A 20,885-nucleotide genomic window follows, 5' to 3' on the forward strand; every position below is an offset into this window, starting at 1 on the left:
ATGGCAGTGTTCCCCACCAGTGAAAAATCTCAACTGACTTTTTAACAAACTGAAGGACTCACTTGAGCACAAGTTCCAACATAATGTCTTCGCAGTTGAAGTCAAGCAAAGTCCGAAAAAGTGCCATTGTTACCAGGCACAGCTGGAAAGCACAAAAATGTTGCTGCATGAGCACACAGCAGCCATACTAGTACTTGTCTCAAGGTTGCTGGATAGTATTTACTGAAAAACCAACACACAAATATGACAGCAATGATTTAGAATGACACAGAGCCGTGAACTGAGTAAAACATTGAAGCATACATGCCACCATAGCTTGCAAAAAGTATAAAATGTTCATAAAGCTGCATTTCCTGCTACATGTACAAACAACATTACTGCTAGCTGGGATGCTAAGCTGGCTGTGAACCAAATGAATTCCCAGCAAAAGCTGCTTTGCTGCATGCTTTTACTGCACCTGAGCTAGCTGAGAAAATAACACCAGCAGACACTAGTACTCATGAAAACTTCTCCTTTCATAATGCAAGTGGGAATCAGTAAGGTCAACGACTGCATGCAAAATGAATACTGCATGTAAAAAAGAAAACATGATTTTGACAGTGCACGGAAAATGCTAACTGTGACCACACAATTTTCTGAAGTGTCCAAAACACATCGCGTACCCGAGAGTGTCCTCCGATGCGGTTGATGAGTGTGTTGAGGATCCTGTGGCCTTCGTAGCTCTCAGTAATCAGGAACTTGAAGAACACCAATAGCAGTTGGGGCTCTGAGACTGTCCTCAAAAAGAGGTCCAAGTATGCCGTTGCCGTGACAATTTCGTCCAATGTGTTCTGTGGCCCAAGTAGCACAAAGAAACCAATTAGAAGTCCGTTCAGCAATAGCAACACTCGTGCATCTGCACTGTTTAAAAGGAAGCTGCGTGTGTGTTTTCAGACGTAACACCATGCACCTCAACTTGTTCTGTTCACATCGCAACCTCGGATCAAAGCCTCACTACACTGATGTGAACATGGTGTGCTTGCGTATACCACTGATAACCAGGTTCAAGTACTAAAGGGCCCTTACATTGCTCTCAGTAACAGGTGATGCTGCTTGTAAGGCACTGCTAGAGAAATTTCCTTCAATAAATTCACGCTGATGCTTCATTTACTCCTCATTCATGCACCAAGCAGAGCACTTCTGGCACAAGTTCACAAATGAGCCACAAACTTCATGAGCCAGGCTATACCCACATAACAGTGTGTAATCAATACAAGGTGCCATAGGACATTCAGAAAAAGTGTCAGCATGCAAAAGCAAAAGTCACAGTTAGTCTCTCTGCCACGTGGTTAGAAATGCGAGACAGGGTTTGTACACATGTGGGTAAGGGCCACACTTTCTTTTCGCAAATTTGCCTGGTTCTTAGGCCTTACCTGAAAGGAGGATTTTACAGCTCAATTTTCAAGCTCTAGACTTGTGGAACTATTTTATTGTCCCATACAGTCTTAACGCTAATTCTGGCCCAATAGTTCCCACCCAAGTGCGGCCCTTATTTACACCAATGCAGTAGATTTCTTGGAGAACACAGAGCCCAAAGCAATGAACCATTCATCTCCTGCGATCAAGCATAGGCAACACATTCAGGCACCACTCTAAAGAGGTACCGTATTTACCCAGTTCCAACGTGCACCTTTTTTGGGGGAAAATAGGTCTTAAAATCGCAAGCGCCTTTCAAGTACAAACTGAACCTGCCATATAGTTGGCCATTGCCATTGCCATTGTGTGATGTGGTATCACCACCACCATTATCACTTTCTGCGTCGCAGGAGCCATTTGCAATCTGTGCGGCGCTGTCATAGTTCTATCCATAGGCCACCTTGTCCAAGAATGAATGCAGTAGCCACGAGAACAGCTTTAAGCGTAAAGTTATTCTACATGCGGAAGACAGTGGCAATGGGGATGCAGCCCGTCATTTTGGCATGCCCAAGACTTGTGTTCATGACTGGCAAAGACTGAAAAAGTCAATCTTTGAGTGCAATACATCAAGCAAAGGCCACCATAGTCCGCGAGTTGGGAGGTTTCCAGACCTTGATGATGAGCTGGCTCACTTCACAAGGCAGCTGCAGGTGGATCACATGCCCGTGACCACCGAGGTGCCCAAGCTGAAGGACCTTGAGCATGCGAATAATCGAGGCCTCTCAAGAAGCCAGTTCAAAGCAAGCCGGAATTGGATCACAAGATTCATGAAGCACAAAGGATTTTCGCATTGTCGGCGGAATGGTGTGTGCGGGAAGCTGATTTCATTTCAGCGATACCTTCTATCATTGCGACACAGCAACGTATATCCCGCCCACCAGTACCACAGTAGAGTTGACAGGGGCAAAACAACTTCGTGTGCTTATGTCCGGCAATGAGAAGACGCAGGTAACCGCGATGCTGGGCTGTACAGCAGATGGTGGCAAGTTGGCTCATTTTCTTGTATTCAAGCGCAGGACACTCCCCAAGTCTGTGAACTTTCTACTAGGCGTTATAGTGCGCCCGAACGAGAAGGAGAGATAGATGGATACGAACCTCGTCACTGACTGAACAGACTGTGTATGGCACAAGAGGCCAGGCGCTAGCTTGGGGTTCCGCTCCATGTTTGTTCTGGACGCCTTCAAGTGCCACCTAGACCAGCGTGTTAAAGACAAGCTGGCAGCTTGTAACACGCACCTTGTGGTGATACCAGGTGAAATGACCTCGCAACTACAGCCACTGGATGTGTGCATCAACAAACCCATGAAAGACCGCATTCGGGCACTCCGCAGTGAGTGGCTAATGAATGGCTGCCACACCTTCACAGCCAACAATCGGCTGAAGTGTGCCTTAACCGAGGAAATGGCCAGGTGGGTGGCCGAAGCTTGGCTTGGAATTTTATCAGTTATGGTTGCGAAGGAAATCAAGAAATGCAGAATTTCTAATGCTATGGACGGCACTGAAGACATGCCGTGGAAATTCCATGCATGTTGGAAGCAGGGCTTGGAGTTTTTTTTTTGGTCAGAGAAATCAGGTGCGCATTAGACTCAGGTAAATACGGTAAGTCCTAACAGATGTACTAAACTGGGCATTCACAAGGCTCATTCAGCATGGCAATGAATTGCATTGGCAAATGAATGTGCCCTGTTGCAGCAAGAAGCAAGAGAGAGAGCGACAGGACAGGCAAAGCATGTAAATCTGCAGGCCACATACTTGACATAAAAGCTGCGACAGGCACCCCAAAAGCAAAGGAATATCAGCATAAATGATGGTCCTTGCATAATGCTTCAGCAGCCAGCAGTACAGTGAGCGTACTTGCAGGGTTCAGGGGCAAAACTCAACCCTCCAAGATTAACAAAGAGTGCGCATAGCTGCGGACTGCACTAGACTACAGACATGACACTTCAGAAACATTACTACCAGTACTAGCCAAACACATGGCTAATCTAAAACCTGTGGGCTAAGACTTTTATCACATGCTTCCTGGCTCAGATTTCACTCTACCAAAGGAAGTCCAGCTTGTAACCAGTATGACCATTTCGTGGACTGGCAAAAAAACAAAACTAAACTTGCCTCCTAGAAGAGATGGAGTGCTATAGGCCTCTGCCATAGTCAAAACCTTCGCTCATCATCCCTCCCATTGCATAGTTTCCCAACTGCACAGCAACTGGCCAACAATCACAAGACTGATTGCCCCCTTCTACTTCCGAGGTGAATTCCCTATTGCTGCACAACCTGTGTCCATGCTGCATTTATTGTAGGCAGTGACCTGCCCACTTCCAAGTTCATGAATGCTTTTCCTGGCTAGAGGTGGCATTAGTTGGTCAGCTGAGCTTAACACCACGTAATGGTGTGGTACCTGCCTGCTTTGTGAAAATAAATACAGGCATGCCATGGTCTGCAACGACACAATGCCTACTGCCGCAAAGCTTTGCTATGGTTGTTTTCTGCTCTCTTCGTCTATCACTGCCAACACACAGCCTCATCACTTTGTTCGCCCCGTGAAACGCAGCATGGTCACACAACAATGATTGTGGTCATGCGCTACAGCTTCTTCAATGTCCAGGAAGTTTCACACTGTTTCAGGCAAACTATCTTGAAAGTTCACATTCATCTCTACATACAGCATGGCTAAAAGCAACAAGCATTCTGATCCCAACCACTGCATAGGTCGCCATCACCGCCTCTGAGCCCATTCTAGAACAAAGACTGACCCAAATAAACTGCCTTTCAGAGTGTCGGCACATCTCTTTGCCTGGGTAGCGTCACTGTCATGTGACACTACGGAGCACAACTTGACAGCACGAAGAGCAGCAGTGCCGTCCATCACAAGTACAGGAGGACAGCCGACTCAGCAAAGAGCATTATGTGCCGCCGCAGTGGCTCAGTGGTTAAGGCGCTCGCCTGCTGTCCCAAAAGACACGGGTTCAATCCTGGCTGCGGCGGTCGAATTTCGATGGAGGCAAAATTTTAGAGGCCTGTGTACTGTGCGATGCCAATGCACGTTAAAAGAACTCCAGGTGGTCGAAACTTCCGAAGCCCTTCACTACAGCATCCCTCATAGCCTGAGTCACTTTGGGAAGTTAAACCCCCATAAACCAAACCAAAGGGCACTATGTCTTCTTGATGCTGAAAAGAAAAACTCCACTTCCTGACACTAACAAATATCATGTTTAAATCTGCTTTTGAGAAGACAGGCAGATTCCACAGGCAAACATAATGTCAAACAGAACAACTACCCAAGGCCACCTCTGTGCAGGGCCTCAGCACAGTCCAGCAAGCAATGTAGTATAGAAAAGAAAAAAAAAACATCTGCTCCTGTCTCCAACAGTGATGTACTATTTGACACAGAAGTTGTCAACAAAGTATTCATGTTCAACATGACAATGGATTAATGATGTATGAAAAAGCTATATTTTGCACAGGAGCAGAATGCTGCGATTCTGAGACACAATTCGTTCATTTCGCAACCACACATCTACTTTGGAAAAACAACTTCCCAATTTGAAAAACAAATTAAACAATCTACTCTGAAGTGTTAACTATGTAACGATTTTTATTCATAACTTCAAGACGCCAGAAACAGAAAAAAAGAAAACAGCTCGGCTGTGCTGAAGGCCATGATTGGTGTGCACCAAGACTGCCAAATTTGGACACAAGCAAAGGGCAAAAATCAAACACCTTGCGTTCCCAATAAGCGTTTTCTTAAAAACAAGCAGTAGGAGTAATCTGCAGCCGAGGCACATTTAAGCTCAGACGAGTGCAAAAAGGGATGACTGAACAGTGATTTGTGCTCAACAGCATGATTAAATTAAGATGCTCACCTCTAAACATCATCTGCTGGCTTAGCAAATATACAGTGACAAGAAGAACTTTCAGGCCTTCCTCCAACCACTGCCAGCAGAGTTAATCAAAAGTCATGCCAGAAGAAAACAACATAAACTAAGTAAGAAAGAACGAGAGGTCATTTGCTTTAAAACGGTTACGCACAGCATGCCTGCACTCCTCTGAGGAGACACATATGATTGCCCAACAGGGTACTGACCGCAAATATGGTGCAGCCCTCAAGAGTGTCAACATCTATATCCGCAGTATCCTGAGCATCCATGCCAATTTTTGCGTTGCAGGTGGGGGGGGCAACAGAGAGTCGACAAAGAGGAGAAAAAAAGAACAAAAGTGAAGAAGAGAAGGAAGAAACGGGCCACCAATCAGATTAGCAGAACAGTGCATGGTTAAATAATCAACTGTTCATCACCACCACCATTGCCACCAAACACAGCAGATACCTGCAACTGCTGCACACTGCCTTCGCACTCATCACTCCTGAGAAGAATGATTCTGAACTTTGCTCCACCATGTATTAAAAAAATATTCAGTCATGAGTGCACACAAAGGATGTTTCTTTGAGCCTCATGCTTTAATGTGACAAGACATGTACAGAGGCTCAAAATATTACCGGCATTTGTGCACCCTCTAGTAAATAAGTTACTCACTCATTATTGCCCTTTCAAGGAAACTGGTACTATATGGATCCAAGCTCCAGCATGCAATGACTGAACTCTCAGAAATGCGCAGAAACACACTGCACAGCTTGTAGAAAAACAATTTTTGCTAGGGAAGCTTTTTCACACCAAGCCAACACCAACCAAAGATACAGGTGCAAAAACACACAAAGAAATGCGGGTGAAGCAAGACAAACTCCAAGCAGGCTGCACGTCCTCAGTTTGCTCAAAAATGAAAATTGCTTCAATTAGTTGTATGCAGGTTGCTCCATGCAGCCAAAAACCAAGTCTCTACAACCAATAACCGTACACTAGCACAGACAGACAGGTCCTCTCCTGTCTAAAGCACAGATTAAATTCCCTCCTAGATTGTGTTTCATAAAAGACACTCATAAAGTTTCATAAAGTTCGGTTTGCGGGTTCGATCCCGGCCGCGGCGGCTAGAATTTCTTTGGAGGAGAAATTCTAGAGGCCCGTGTACTGTGCGATGTCAGTGCACGTTAAAGAACCCCAGGTGGTCGAAATTTCCGGAGCCCTCCACTACGGCGTCTCTCATAGCCTTAGTCGCTTTGGGACGTTAAACCCCACAAACCAAACCAAACCAATAAAAGACACTGCTAGCCTGGTTCACCCAAAATGTGCTTTTGATTCCAGGTAAGCTCCAGCTAGGTATGTATGTGGTGGTACTACTCCGTCAACAAGAACATGTGAGAGCACCATCAACATGTTGCACTAATGGTGCATTGAGCGGGCATGAAGAGTGCGGTGAGCAATGCCTCTGCTGCACTGCATGGTGCTGAAACTGCCTAACTAGCCGACAAGCAAAACTCCTTGAGCAGGCACAGAAAAGCAAAGCGAAAATATACGAGTGAATTGGCTCGGCAGCCCTAGTTCCAGTAGTCCCTAGTTCCACAGCTGATGACAAAGTAAAAGCACGGTCTTCACGTCAGCACATTATGTAACATCATTTCCGCACATGTGTGCAGGTGGCACTGCAGTCGTTCAGTCGTGGTCTGCCCTGAACGGTTTAGATGAACTTAAGCGCTACTCGTTGCTGCAGAAGAAAGATAGTGAAAAATGACCAGTGTTTCACTTTCCTAATATCACTTGTACGCCAAGCTGCAAGAATCTGTGCCTTTGTCCAGCAGGCACCACCATAGCTCACAGTGCGTGATAACCACTCTATGCAAGGTCAGCACAAAAACACACCGCAAGAAAAACACATGTACATGTTTTGAGCAGGAATAACCTGCACATGGTAAGTGCACACTTTGAAGGCACTGCCCAAAGCCTCAACAAAGGCCAGCAAGTCAAGTATTCTCCTGTATAAGTGTTCTCACTTCAGTGCCTATGCAGCATTTGCTACTAGTACTATAAGCTTTGTGTTCGGGCAGCGCATGGCCAGTCAACATTGGCACAGTAAAAAAAAAGAAAAGAAACTTGACAATTACAAACCAGGAAATTTCGTGCCTCAAGCTGCTTCCCTTTTCGTAAAGCCATAAACATATGGGCTGTCACTAACCCTGTCGCAATCATCACACAAGTCTTTACCATCGCTGCCAATGTACTGTTCTCTGCCCTGCTGGCCTTTTCACCGACACCGCATTACCTGCAGCAATCAGCTGCAGTGACTACAGCATCCTGCCCTGGCATCTATCACTTCAAGTCTGACAGCATCCCTAGCTGATTATCTGTTCCTGGCTGTTCCTGGATTATCTGTTCCGCGGCGCTCAAGCTACGCATTTTACCGCCGTTACGCCGAAGAATGTCCAGTCCCTGCCGCATCGTTGATGTACTTAGGTGACACGTTCGCAACGCTCGGAGCACTGGATTGCTCGCGCTTACCGCAATGGTGCCGCCCACAAGCGCGGCGGACGCCGCCGCTCTGTACTCCCTAGTCGTCGCTAGGCCTAACTTGTTTCGTATCGAAGCCACAGTGGACGGCGCTTTTGAATTGACCAGCGCTACAATGAATGTTCTTGCCTTACTGACAACCTCATTGTTTCATATTAAAATAAATATATACGATCGATTTCAGCAACACCTTCGCAGCGGAGTTGGCCAAGCAGATCGGGTCACTCGCGCTGCAACGGCGGCAGCTGCTACGTGGCTGCGAACGTAAAACTAGCTTGTATAGCAGTTTTTACTCCTACCAGCAACTCGGTACAGGCCCGCGATCCTCAAGGAGGATTCATTTTTGATGTTCCTGTATCCCAGGGCTTATTATTTACGACAACAATAAAGTTTAGCCGGATCACCGCGTCACTTCGTTCGTTGCACCGCAACCCAGAACGGTGGCGAGACTTGCGACAACGGCGAACCGTGATTCGAGGTAACCGCAGTTAAGTTTGGTATCCGCGGTTAAGCATAACCGCAGTTAGACTGCCCGTGTGACCGCAGGCCAACCAACAGGCGGCTGCCGCTGCAATGCTGATAGAGCAAGATGGTAATCTGCACGTGCCATCTGTCAGACAGATAGCAAGTACGATCATCGTCGGCTAGATTCGACATCGTCGGCAAATTGCCGCGACAAGTTCGGGGTGCGATCATTACGCGGGGAATAAAAAAACTGAATTTTGCCAACAAAATTCGGGGGTGCGATCATTACGCGAGTGCGATCATTATGCGAGTAAATATGGTACTACAGCAACAGAAGTAAATGGTTTGTAAACACACAGGAAGACATTCAAACTGCTGGCAGAATGTTCTCACAACAGCATTTCTGGACAAAATACAGACCTGATGCAGAGCAGGCCCCACAACTGGTATTAGGAATCCTTGGTAGATGTAGTCCAGAAGCTGCTCTTGAACCATTGCGTGAGATACCTTCGAAATATGACACAAACACAAATCAGTCACTAGGCCAGGAAAAACTCCTGACCTTTGACCCCAACTCAGGCAATGCACCCTCCTCAAAAAAGAAGTCAGCGCGTTCATTAACCAGGCCATAAAACCAGGCCAAGTGGACTCAGAGGAGGAGGAGCACCTGAATCACTGCATTGCAGAACTCCAGAGAGTTGAGAAACATGGCCAGCTCCGGAATCTCCTGAATGTCTTCGTGTGTAAGCCGGTACCAGTCATCGGCAACTATGGTCAGCTTTCGTGGTAACACTGAGTACAGGCCGCTTAACCCTGTGGCCAGAACCTGCACAAAGAGACAGCAGGAAAGGTGTGAGGGCAGAGATAAAACAAATGTGCACACGCAGAACAGAATTCTAAAAGCCACTGTCGGGAAACATCGAAGCTGCAGTTGCCACCATATCAGCCATTACAAAGGATTAATGCCTCTACACAGATTCCTCCAAATGCAGCTCTTGGCACAGACAGGCTTCCTTTCTCTGAACGCTTGTTTTTCATATTTCTTTTGACCACACTTTTTCCAAAACACCTTGCCCATTCTTCCCCACTTACCCGCAAAGTCTGTCCTGATGCGCATAATTTAAATAGATGCTTGCAAAGGAAGTTACTTAAGATACAAACAGACCACATGTAGTGCTTGAGATATGAGCCATTAAGGCCCTCATGCTTCTAGATACAGCTGATCCCCACTGTATTGAACTCGGGGGAGATCGCGAGATGGTTCGAGAAGTCAATAATTTGAAACATAAAACAGCAAAAGGCGAACTTCTCCGAAACCTAAAAGTAAGACTACAGTGCACCTGTGTTAGCCTCTTGCAACTACATGGCGGTGTACTGGCAGCACACCGCTTGCTAGGTGTCGCTAAGCCTGTCCTGCTTCACAGAGAAGCTGCAGTGGACAATGCTTTGGCCACCACGTCATAATAGGCGTCGAATCTTGTTAGAATACTCTTTCATTAAAACAGCCAAGCAAGGTTTCAGGCAGCTAGGATGGCTTCCCTACATGACAGCGGCCTTGGGGGGAAAAATGAGTACAAGAGACCAAAGGTCACCCTTCACCCCACATTCATCTCGTCACGTGGTTTTCTAGTGTTGGCACTGCCAGCAGCAGGTGTCCAAGGCCGCATCGCCAATCAGGCTTCACATGCGAGAAGCGGTCGTGGGAGCATTGTTTGGAGGAGTGCCACTTGCAGGCACGTGGCACGCTGTTCGATATATCGAATGTTCCACTGAACGTGCGTCCAATAAGCGTGAACAGTACTGCTATACTTTTGCATGGCATTTTCGAGGGGAGGTTCTAACTGTTCTATATGAAAAATAATTGTACACATCCGGGCTCAATATATCCGGGATCAGACAACAACACTACACTGTAATCCACCTGTAACAATACCAGAAATAACGCTATATATTGCTTATAGCAATCAAATTTTTTAGATTCATCAATTCCCTCATTGCCCCTATATAAAAATAGACCATATATAGCGATAGAATTATTGGCGAAACAGCAGATACAACAACAGCATCCTGGCCGCCCAGAAGGTGTTTGCCACCAAAATTTGAAAGTTTGATAAAAAAAGAACTACTCTGAAGTGAATGACGTAAGAACTCCCCGAAGAGACAGTCATGGCGAAATACGTGAGAGAGCATTGTGTACGGCCTAGGGAACCAAGCGCTATTATCGTCACTATCGCTGGAGGAAGCAGGGGAGAGCTTGCTTGTCAGCCGCTGTGCAACGCTTTCTCAAGCAAATGTAATTTTCGCTGTTTCCACCTGTTTCTGCATTTGTAAACTGAGTAGAAATGGCAGTGACTAAGCGCATGGCGGTCTCCCTGAACCCACCCTCCACTTTTGTCGATGGGGAATTTACTTTTTTTTTTCCCTTAAAGCGTTAACTTTCTTCAGCGTGTTCCTCCATTATCCATAGCGCAGACCTTGGCAGTATGCCAAGACAGTGTGCACTGATAAAATCATAAAATTACGGTGAGCTCTGGCGAGGTGGCTTGCTGAGCAAACATGGCAGAGTGCCAAGAGGCAATGCGCCACTGACAGGAGCACTGGTGGGGGTGGCTACATGCATGGGGGAAGAATATGCGGGTGTCCAGATATAACAATAACTGGTTATAATGATCGGATTTTCTGGTTTTCTCAACATCGTTAAAGATGGATTGCAATGTATACTAAGCCCTCCAGCATAATTTATGAAAGGCTACTAAGTAGTACAACAGAACTATTTCAACATCTGCTTGAAGGGCCTATGAAAATTATTTCTGTTACAAAAAGCTCACCCTGTAAGAAGGGCCCGTTAAAGAATGCGCCAACACAACGAGATGTGCCCCAAGAGACTGAAGTGGCCTAGCAGAGAATGAAGAGAGGACCTACTGCAATATTTGCATGATGCTCCACAGTGCCCGCTTTTTCTGTTTTTCCTGCAGCCCTCCAAGGACGCCCAGCTAACAAGAGTACACGCTTTGCAGTCAGACATGACTGCGCTTTCTTTCGCTTTTCCACTCAATCCACAGCTCCACAGTTGCAAGAGCAAATACCACACACATCTTTTGCTTTGCTATGGGCAACATGTGACAAATGACTGGTACACTCCATCAAGGCACAGTAAAGCTTCCTTCTTTCTTGTTTGCTTTGAGAGTACTGCAAAGTTACTCTGAGTAAGTCTGCGCAAAGTCACCATGGTTCAGAGTTACCGAAAAGTCTATTTAATTGAGAAACACATGAGCAGCTCAAGTTTGGCAGTTTTTTTTTTTTCCTATGTTATATCAGAGTGATCACCTCAACCGAGTTCATCTTAGGCAAGAGTCTACTGCAATTCGAAACAGTACACCACCTTACCAAATCCTAATGACAAAAATTTGAAAACATTGACCTTGTCCTGTCCAGGGACCAGAAAAGCCCACAAAACAAAGCACAGATAAGTCACTAAAAAACACACAATAAAAAGCATTCCAAATGTGTTATGCTGCTGTGAAGAGGTGGCTAAAAGCACTTACTGGGCAGAAGTTCGAATGTTCAGCAATGTAAAGACCGATGCTTTCATTTTTCCGTGACAAAGCCATGCACAGCAGCAGTGCATCTCGGGCTTGTTGGCCAATCGCACCTTCTCGATGGACAAAAGGAATCAGCAGAGAGAAGATGAGGAACCTGCAATGATTCCAAATGAGCTCAGTGGAACCCTAAAAGATATTCTTGCAACAGTAGCACACACTTAACAGCCTTGAGGACCTCGACTACTGTTCAATGCTTATCTCAAGTAGCAAGACTGCAATATGCTCTTTTCATTTATGCAGTGAGGAAAGAAGACAAGCGTACAATAGTACAAATGTCAAAGAACACCCTAATGACTTTAGTGGTGTCTGAACAGCAATAATTTTCCATAGCGGCATTATGAGGTTACAGATACAATGTTACAAAGAGGTTGCAATACAATTCAGGATGTAAAGAATGTCAATGTCAAAAAAGCATAAGAAGTGCCCGTGACTTGAAATGTGTTCCCACTAAATTCAATCTTGACTACTATAGATAAATTCAATATTACTTCTTCACAAACACAACACCCTATAAAAATATTGCTCAAGAATAAAGAATGCTCCCTCTGAAAACTGCAGCATCAATTTCCACAAAGCAACCACAAAAGTATAATTAGACCAAAAGAAAAGACAACATATTACACCACAGCATACAGGTACCACAGACTATAGAGCGACATCAGGAAGATATCCTGCCTCCACAGACATGCACCGTTACGCACAAATTATATACCCCAACAGAACACCGCTGCACACAGAAAGCCTTCACACAAAGCAGTGGAGCACCGAATCACACGCTTGCAATAGGCACTCCAGATGGAGCTCGGCACTGCAGCAACACTGGCGAGCGACCTTACCCCCCTGAAGGAGTCCCCGTGAGCATTGGAGCGGGCAAGTTGTCAAAACACTCGCTGGCCGTGCAAAAGTGGAATCGCAGAGTTGAACTACGGTGGTGGAAACCATGAAAGAAAAAAACGCATGCATGCAAAAAGAAAGGAAACCTTATAGAATAATCTGAATAGAACTGCCAGCAATGTAAAACAGAGCGAAAATTTTCTTCAAAGATTCAAATAAAAAAACAGTTATTATATTTACTAAAAGCACATCAACGAGAATGACTTCACGACATTTGTTAAAGTTTTATCTTAATGTTAAGGAGCAAATACTGTTAATGTTTATAAAATTCTTTTCAATCCCATATGTCAGACAAATCCTCCTCCCAAAAAAATACAGTTATTGATCTGGGTACAATTTCACTGGAAATATCACTTCATTCTTAATAAGTTCATAGAAAAGGTAATCTCAAAATTATGTTTTGCACTCCATCATTAGTAGGAGGAAGTGATGGTACACTTGTCACATCATTACTATACACTCCCCAGCATGATAGAAAAGAAAAATGCACAGAATACAGCTCTGCTGCGCATACACGCAAAACGCCCTGCAGCTTGTGGGGGGATGCGTACTGTCTACAGGGTAGCCTGTGCTTCCCCTTTCGACTCCCACAAAACCCCGTCTGCTAAGTGAGAAGCAGTGCAGCTCTGGACACTGCCTGCCCCCTCAATGGGCCCTGGCCACACTAGCATCCTGGTCACGCTTCATGGTGCCATGCTGCGTGGTCCTCTGACTGGGCCGCGGAGGGTTCAAGACAGGCGAGCAATGGGTGCGGGACACGGGGCCGGGTACAAGCAAGAAGGTATGGAAGTGACCGTTATTCACTGTCCCTTTGTCAACAGGCCCTGTTTTGTCCCCAGCATTGTGTGCCGAGGGCCTCACGGCATGTTCTTGTGGAACCTGCGAGCACCCGGTGCAACCCACCAAGTAACTACCGTGCCAATCTGCTGCGACACACTGTTGGGCTGCGGTGGACGCCAGATGCGTAGGGAGTGTAATACATGCTTGTTTTTGTATCACAGTCGTGTGCGTAATAAATATGTGTACTGTGAACACTGCTAATTCACTTGGAGTGAGGGCACATGAGCATGGCAAGACCACTCTTCACACGCCACAAGGAAGGCCACTCTTGGGCAATGCACTGGCACCATGTGCGGAGGGATTATATTGTAGACAGCCACAAGCTTCAAAGCATAATTGTAAATATGAGTACTATGGTTAGTTTGAATTGATCAAGGTCATCACAACCCACAGTACATCACTCCAGGTTTAAACAGACACTGAGAATAAGTGCACGTAATTATTGTTCTTGGTGAAAATTGTTTTTTTGGGTCTTCTATGCCAACATTTGGCTGGTAGCAAAAGAAGCAGAGAAAGGCTGCCACTGTTTTGAAAAGAATGTAGGAGTAATGTAGCCTCTGGGATTCGTGCTGAAAAATCGATGTCGACGCACACATTCTACTTGCAGTCGCGTTTCATTCTTTCGTTCTGACACAGTGAAGTTGCGTGAAAAAAAAAAAAAAAACACGTACATGAGACAGGATACAGGACGAGCGCAAAGTGACAGCTAATTCTATTCGTAGAACATGGTACGAATAAAATTAGTTGTCAGTTCGCGCTTGTCCTGTACTCCGTCTTCTGTGCTTTCTTTTCATGCAACTTTACCATGTCAAAAGTAATTCACCAACTAGCCCGACAACATGTTCTACTTCACCATCCTTCTTCTAATTCATAAAAGCTGTTTTCAGTGCAAGTGGCCTCTCTCTGATTACAATGCAGTCCCCCATCGATACCAACCTTATTTTCCCCTCAATGTCCCCTTTATGTGTGCCCACAAATTCACTGCCCTAGCCTCCACCTTCCTTTGCCGCTCCCTCAGCCGTACACTGGTTTCCACGTCTAGCCACAAATTACACCTTTTGCCTTAGGAACAGTGCAGAATTTTTTCTTTTCATCCCCAAGCATTTGAACAAAGATGGGTATCACGATAATGCGGGTGCATCATTACCATCATCACCAACATGTCTTGGACAAGGGTGCTCAAAGCAGGTCTTATTCCTCAACTCAAGCAGCATGGATGCAGGGGCTCAACCATGGTTTAATCTGTCAAAGACTTTCGGGAAGCCTGTGTATATGCCAGTCACTATAGTAGCAAACAATTTAAATAAGCAGTAGTTGGTAACACTGGGCCATGGTCTGCAGTGTCTTGTATTACTCCGCTAGCCAATCATAACGGCAAGTGAAACCAGCTTTTTAATATTTGACTCTACTGAACAAGCCAGGTACCAAAATTTTAGAGCTTATTTTTTTTTATGATTAGCTTCTTGGGTGTTTAGGTTACATTAGGTGTTCTTAGGTGTTTAGGTAACAACAGTAGTTTTAACAATAGGCTACTTTTTTGTTATGGAAGAATTCTGAGCGGCAGTCCCGAATGTGGACGAAGCTTCACTGAAGGCTTAAGCTGTATCAGACTGTAATAGTTTTTCTTCAAAAGCTTTCAGAATAAATTCCTTCTGGGCAAGGAGCGCAAGCTCTATTGACCTATGTTTTCTGAATCTGAATTGGGCTGGACTGATAAGCTCAAGCATAACAGCAAGGTTCGTTATTCTAGTGTGCATAATCTTCTCTGATCCTTTTGAAGAGACGGGCAGGATAGATATAGAACGGTAGTTCGATAAACAATTTTTGCTTCCACCTTTAAAGAAGATCACTGTAACTCGAGATACCTGCATCTTTATAGGAAATTGGCCGGTTGATAGGGCAAGGTTGCATATATATGCTTAACTGGTCTGATCTCGACATTATATTTATGTCACACGTTGCACCGCTGCTAAATGAACTAAATGCATGAATGATTTCACTTTCACTAGTATGGGCCAGAAAAGAGCTGCTTTCATTCCTACTTGCGCAGCTTCTGGATAATGTGAACTGGTAACAAGACCTACGGAATGATGATTGAAATTGAACATTTTAGCAAGGTCCTTTCCATGCACTTTTTTTTTTTGTCAAGCATTATTTATTTTGTATTTGTGCTAGTAGGCACATGGTTTAGCAGCTCATTTATTTTTCTCCAAATGACGTCTGGCTTTTTATGGCAGCCAAGTTCAAAGAAGCGAAACAGATAGTTTTGTTTCACACGTCGAAGAAATGCATTAGCTTTATTTCGGTGTTTCTTAAATACCTGCCACTCAGCCTGGTCACGCATCTTATTGAATCTGTTAAATAGCTTTTCTTCCTTTATAATCATTCTAAGGCATTCACTAGATATCCACAGCTTACGTGCTTTCGTATGCTTTATAAGAGTAACTAACGGAAAAGATTCAAAGTACACTTGCGAGAACAACTGGAAAAATTGTCCATACGCGTTGTCAGGTGCTTGTGCCTGATAAACATTGGACATGGACAGATAGACATAATTTCCATTGACTTAGAAAAAGCCTTTGATTGGGTATCCCATTGTAACCTGTTGTTAAAAAGAAGGATGTTATTGAACTACCAGCAAGTCACCCATTGGCTAGACTCCTAAATTACAAAATGACACCAGTTTGTTCAGATATCCGATTCCAATTCCACATCAGCTCCAATACTTTCAGAAGTCCCCCAGGGCTCTGTCCTTGGGCTGCTTCTCTCCTTTATTTATTCGAACGACCTGTCCTACAATTCATGGGTGCCCTGTCGATTCATTGCTAATGACTGTGTTATATATACCTGAGCATTACATCTGCCGAAAATCAGTCACATTTAAGCATAATGTAACAGCGATTTCCAACTGGTGTACCCCTCGGAAAACGAGAATAAACCGCTCCAAATGCAGCAATATGACCACAACGTGAAAGGAAGAACCGCTTCAATGCATATACCAAATTAACAGCTTTCCAACTGGCACAGTTGATCTAATAGAATACCTCGGTGTAATGATAATGTCAAACTTGAACTGGAGCATACATACAAATTCCATTGTTTCGGCAATGTTCAAAAAGCTCTGGTTATTAAAGGGTCGCCAAAAGCACTGCACGAGCAAGATGAAATTGTCAGCATACACATCTCTCATACGGCCACTGCTCAAATACACTGATGTTGTCTGGGACCCGCACACTAAAATAGATATTAACACACTTAAAAGCGTCCAAAGGAAATCACAGCGGTTTGTTTACCATGCATATGGGAGGCATATTTCGGTAACTGGTCTGCTCAAACAATCTGGGCTTGCCACCCTAGAACCGCGTCGCAAAGTGCACAGGCTAAAAAATAATACAAAATAAAACAAAACTGAAGTTTTATAGCTACATGCAATATAACAGAACGCGCCACACCACCCGAAACAAACATGAAAGGACAATTTCGATGCCAAAATTCAGGACTAAAGCCTATCAATTTTCATTTTCATTCTTTCCTCGCAGCATTTCAGAGTGGAACCGCCTGCCATGTGACATTAGCAACATTTTACCGCAGGAATCTTTTCTGTCCGCTATATCTTCATATGTGTCGCATTAGTGCGTCTAGTGTCCAGTGTACTTTTCTTGCTGTTGTTCTCCTTATCTGCTTGACGTTGTATCATTTGCTTGTATTCACTTCGCACTTACACTTTTGGTTCATTGTAAACAGCTGTTCCACCTCACCTCAACCACCCTCCCCTTTTTTTTCTTGTCATTTTTTGTACTTTTGTACCTCGCACCACTCCTCCAATGACTACCAAATGACAGTTGGCAGTATTCTTGAAATAAATTAATAAAATAAATAAGAGCAGCAGCTGAAGGCCCCGTATAGAGGTCTCGGACTCCACAGATAGGTTGGTACCACGCGTAGCTTGGAGGTCCCAATTTCCGATGGCCATTTTTGCAGAAAATCAGAACAGCACAGGGTTTTAGCATAGTTCAACTGAGTGCATGTGTTCATTCTGCTTTCTGGTGTCTGCATGTGCATGCAACCGCGTTTCTCGCTCCTCACCTGCACACCCGCCCTCCTCCCATTGGCTACAGCTGGTGCAACACTCCAACGAACTTACCCGAGCTTCCCCCATTGGCTGCAGCTGGTCCAATGCTCCTCCGAAATAACCCGAGCTTATCCGAGGCTTCACACAAGATTCTTGTTTGGCTTTGGCCCCGTTAAGTAGTGCTTTCGCACTAAAATGGGCCTGGTTAGAGCGGCTCGACCAGGTGGAAGATAGTCACCTAGGTCATGTGACCTTGTGACATCATCACAGCCTGCCCACAGGATTGTGAGCAGACCGCCCACCGTTCAATTAGTGGCTGGTCATGAGAGGCTGCTCGAGAGGAGCAACCTGGGTCTCACAAGCCCCACCAGTGGCAGAGCTTGCCATCCCAGGGCAGTGGAGCATCGCTTAACCGCTGCACCACTGCACCGGGGGTGGTACAAGGATTCGCAGGAATTTTTTAAGTAGAGAATGACCAATTATGCATTTACGGGCATTAATCCATTAACACTATATTGCGTCATACCCTTAAAGGGACAGTGAGGAGAGCAGTATTAATATTTTTTTTATAGCAAAATCCGATAGTTCGGCATGTCATGGCTTTGTTGCCACTTGGCCGGCAGCGAAAGATGCATTTATTTCTAAGAAATTTGGATTCTAAGTTGAAAAAGTTTTTCCCGCCGCTCTGATTCAAACTTGGGATTCTCCTATGACGACACAGGACTAAGTGACGTGAAACATGACGTGACGCAGACTCCGTGATTTCTGGCGGCCAGCAGTGCAGCCTAGCAGCAGCCGAAAAGAAAGCTACCGCCGGCCGCACGTTGAAGGCATCTATCGGCTATTGCGGCCGTCGCTACCGTCACTTCGTTTACGTTCGCACCGGCCTTTTGCCAGCGTTACGATGGATCCCGCTCTCGAAGTCGTCAACGAAGTTCTCGCAAATAGACACCGTTAGTATAGTGCCTTTAGCATACCATTTACCTTGTTAACGCTAGCGGAATACCGGGAGCCGCCCTAACGCCGGTGAGCAGACGCTGGTTGGTCCCGATGCTTCAGGCGCGCGCGTAGCTGCCGGGCACGTGGCGCCATCTGGCGACGTCAAGGAGATTTGCACATGCATTGGCTGCGCCTCAGTGATTTGTGGCTTCTCGGGTCCTAGAGTTGCTAGAACCATTGGTTCTAGCAACACTGCTTTGTCCTATGACGTCATCACGCTTGTACTTGCGAGTTTGGCCTGTGGCGGCGATACCTGTATTTTGGTTCTTGCTCTTTTCTACGTTACAAGAACTTTGTTGTCAGTATGAGTGGCATTTTTGTAATCAGGAGCTGGTATTCTGTCGATACAAGCCAACTTCAATTTCTCCTCAGTGTCCCTTTAAGGCAGAGCTGAAGTGTCCCCTCCAGTTTTGTTGTACAAGAAGAACAGAGAGCACATTCACAAGTGAGCTTTTGCGCGTGATCCTTGAATGTGGTTCCAGTCCAGCACACCTGGACCCCCCATCTTTTAGTTCACCAGCAAGATGGAATCCCAAAGAGACTGAGAGGTGGCAGATGTAATGACAGGTGGTTCAGGGCCCCTTAATCATATAACAGCACCCAGACAGTTGGAAACAGAGAGCAAAAGGTTGACGTGCATGGCTCTGCAACATTCCTCTCTCGTCCTGTATGAGTGCTGGTGATTCCTGGGTAGGCTATGGTGGAGACTGTAAGGTCGCCTAGGTAAGAGCTTGCTGCGGGTAATGCATACCTGGCAGGGCCTTGGTTGGAGCTGGCACTGAAGAAGACCTCGAGGAGGTCCGGATGCTGGGACAGGCTGACGCACAGTGTGTTAAGCAGCACCACCAGGCGCTTCTCCACTTCGAGTGGAGCGCAGTCTGCGCACGACGCCAGCAGGTGTAGCAGGGGCCGCAGGAAGGGCTGCTGAAGTAGCAGCTCGTGGTGCGAGTGGCTCACAAGAACCTGCACACATACATCACGGGGATGCTTGGCCCAGAGGTGCCCCACAGAATGCGCCTTGCAGTCTTTCGCTCACACAAGCCTCCAAGATTGTCTGTAAAAGGCACACTGAGAATGCGCTCAAGTTCGCCTGTATCGACAGGTCCTAGCACTGGAAATGCTGCTTTCACGAGCTAGAAAAGATAAAAAAATGAACTAGTATTGGTACTGCCGCCGCGACATAAGAAAACTGCCATGCTTGCAAGGCTACACCACCATTCACTTCGAAACAGTGATCCCACACCCTCTTTGTCACTGACATCATGAGCGAGTTTGAATTCACTTGTAAGGGATCACCTCAACTCAGGCCACGAAACAAGTTAACAATACATTTGCTCTCAAAGACTGAGGAGAACTTCCCGAAAAACTTTCAGCAAAATACATGGATGTCAAAAGAGCTCTACAGTTGCCCTTTAAGACTGTCGGACAAAAAAAAAAGGCTGCACCTCGTATATTCGCAGCTGCTCCAGCTTGAGGTTGGAAAGGAACTCGCCCGTGTAGAGGGACCATTGGAACAACCGGTCTAGAACACCTTCCATGAGCATGTAGTCCAATATGGGCCCCACTGATGACGGGGACATTCCTCCATTGGGTATGGATGCTTCCGCACTTGTGGCCTCATCAATGAGGAAGTTGACCATCTGGTCCAAATGATTGAGCACACCAGAGATGTCGTCGGCAGTTGGCTTCACAGTGCCACCGCTGCAGAAAGATAAAGAAGAGGAAATGCATTTCAGAGCACCTATCCTTGGCCTAAGGCAGGGCCAAGGTTCCTCACAAAGAGGAGCCCTGAATGGGTTCCTCACAAAGCAGAAGTTCTACAGAGGGCTTTCTTGGGTTCCGTGAGTGCACAAATTAATGCACACATCCTATTCTCCTCTACTGCAGATGTTGAAGAAAATCTTGCACCAATGCCTGCCCTACTCTAAATTTTATTCCTGTGTAATGAACCACTTGCGGCCACTTGATCCAGTGAGTGTGGACACACAACTTAAGAGCTGACCCCCGCATTTTCTACTGCACGCTTACCAAGGAGTGAGAAACAACAGCTCCTTGAGAGATAGTGGGGCCCTTCAAGGCCAAATAGTTGCATACATGCACTTCATTTCATATGACTCAGTTGCCCACTACAGGTGCTGGATATTGCATATCAAAATGGGCCCT

At 45.7% G+C, this 20,885-nt stretch overlaps 1 protein-coding gene across 4 annotated transcripts in view; it reads right to left on the reverse strand.

Moving 5' to 3' along the window:
• LOC149371711 (FHF complex subunit HOOK-interacting protein 1B) overlaps positions 1–20,885 on the reverse strand; it is a 31,150-nt gene that overhangs the window by 7,433 nt on the left and 2,832 nt on the right. For 2 of the 4 annotated variants that reach the window (XM_089565980.1, XM_089565981.1), the window contains exons 3-11: positions 20,168–20,423; positions 19,474–19,685; positions 12,754–12,840; positions 11,861–12,011; positions 8,983–9,141; positions 8,736–8,822; positions 5,540–5,590; positions 663–830; positions 63–142 (exon numbers count right to left, since the gene is read on the reverse strand). In XM_089565980.1, the coding sequence (XP_089422106.1) occupies positions 63–142; positions 663–830; positions 5,540–5,590; positions 8,736–8,822; positions 8,983–9,141; positions 11,861–12,011; positions 12,754–12,840; positions 19,474–19,685; positions 20,168–20,423 (1,251 nt within the window). The remainder of the gene's footprint in view (positions 1–62; positions 143–662; positions 831–5,539; positions 5,591–8,735; positions 8,823–8,982; positions 9,142–11,860; positions 12,012–12,753; positions 12,841–19,473; positions 19,686–20,167; positions 20,424–20,885) is intronic. The other 2 variants (XM_089565983.1, XM_089565982.1) reach the window with 2 other exon arrangements.

This window comes from Amblyomma mixtum, chromosome 1 (genome assembly GCF_055824585.1).
Source record: "Amblyomma mixtum isolate Tamu chromosome 1, ASM5582458v1, whole genome shotgun sequence".
NCBI lineage: Eukaryota > Metazoa > Arthropoda > Arachnida > Ixodida > Ixodidae > Amblyomma > Amblyomma mixtum.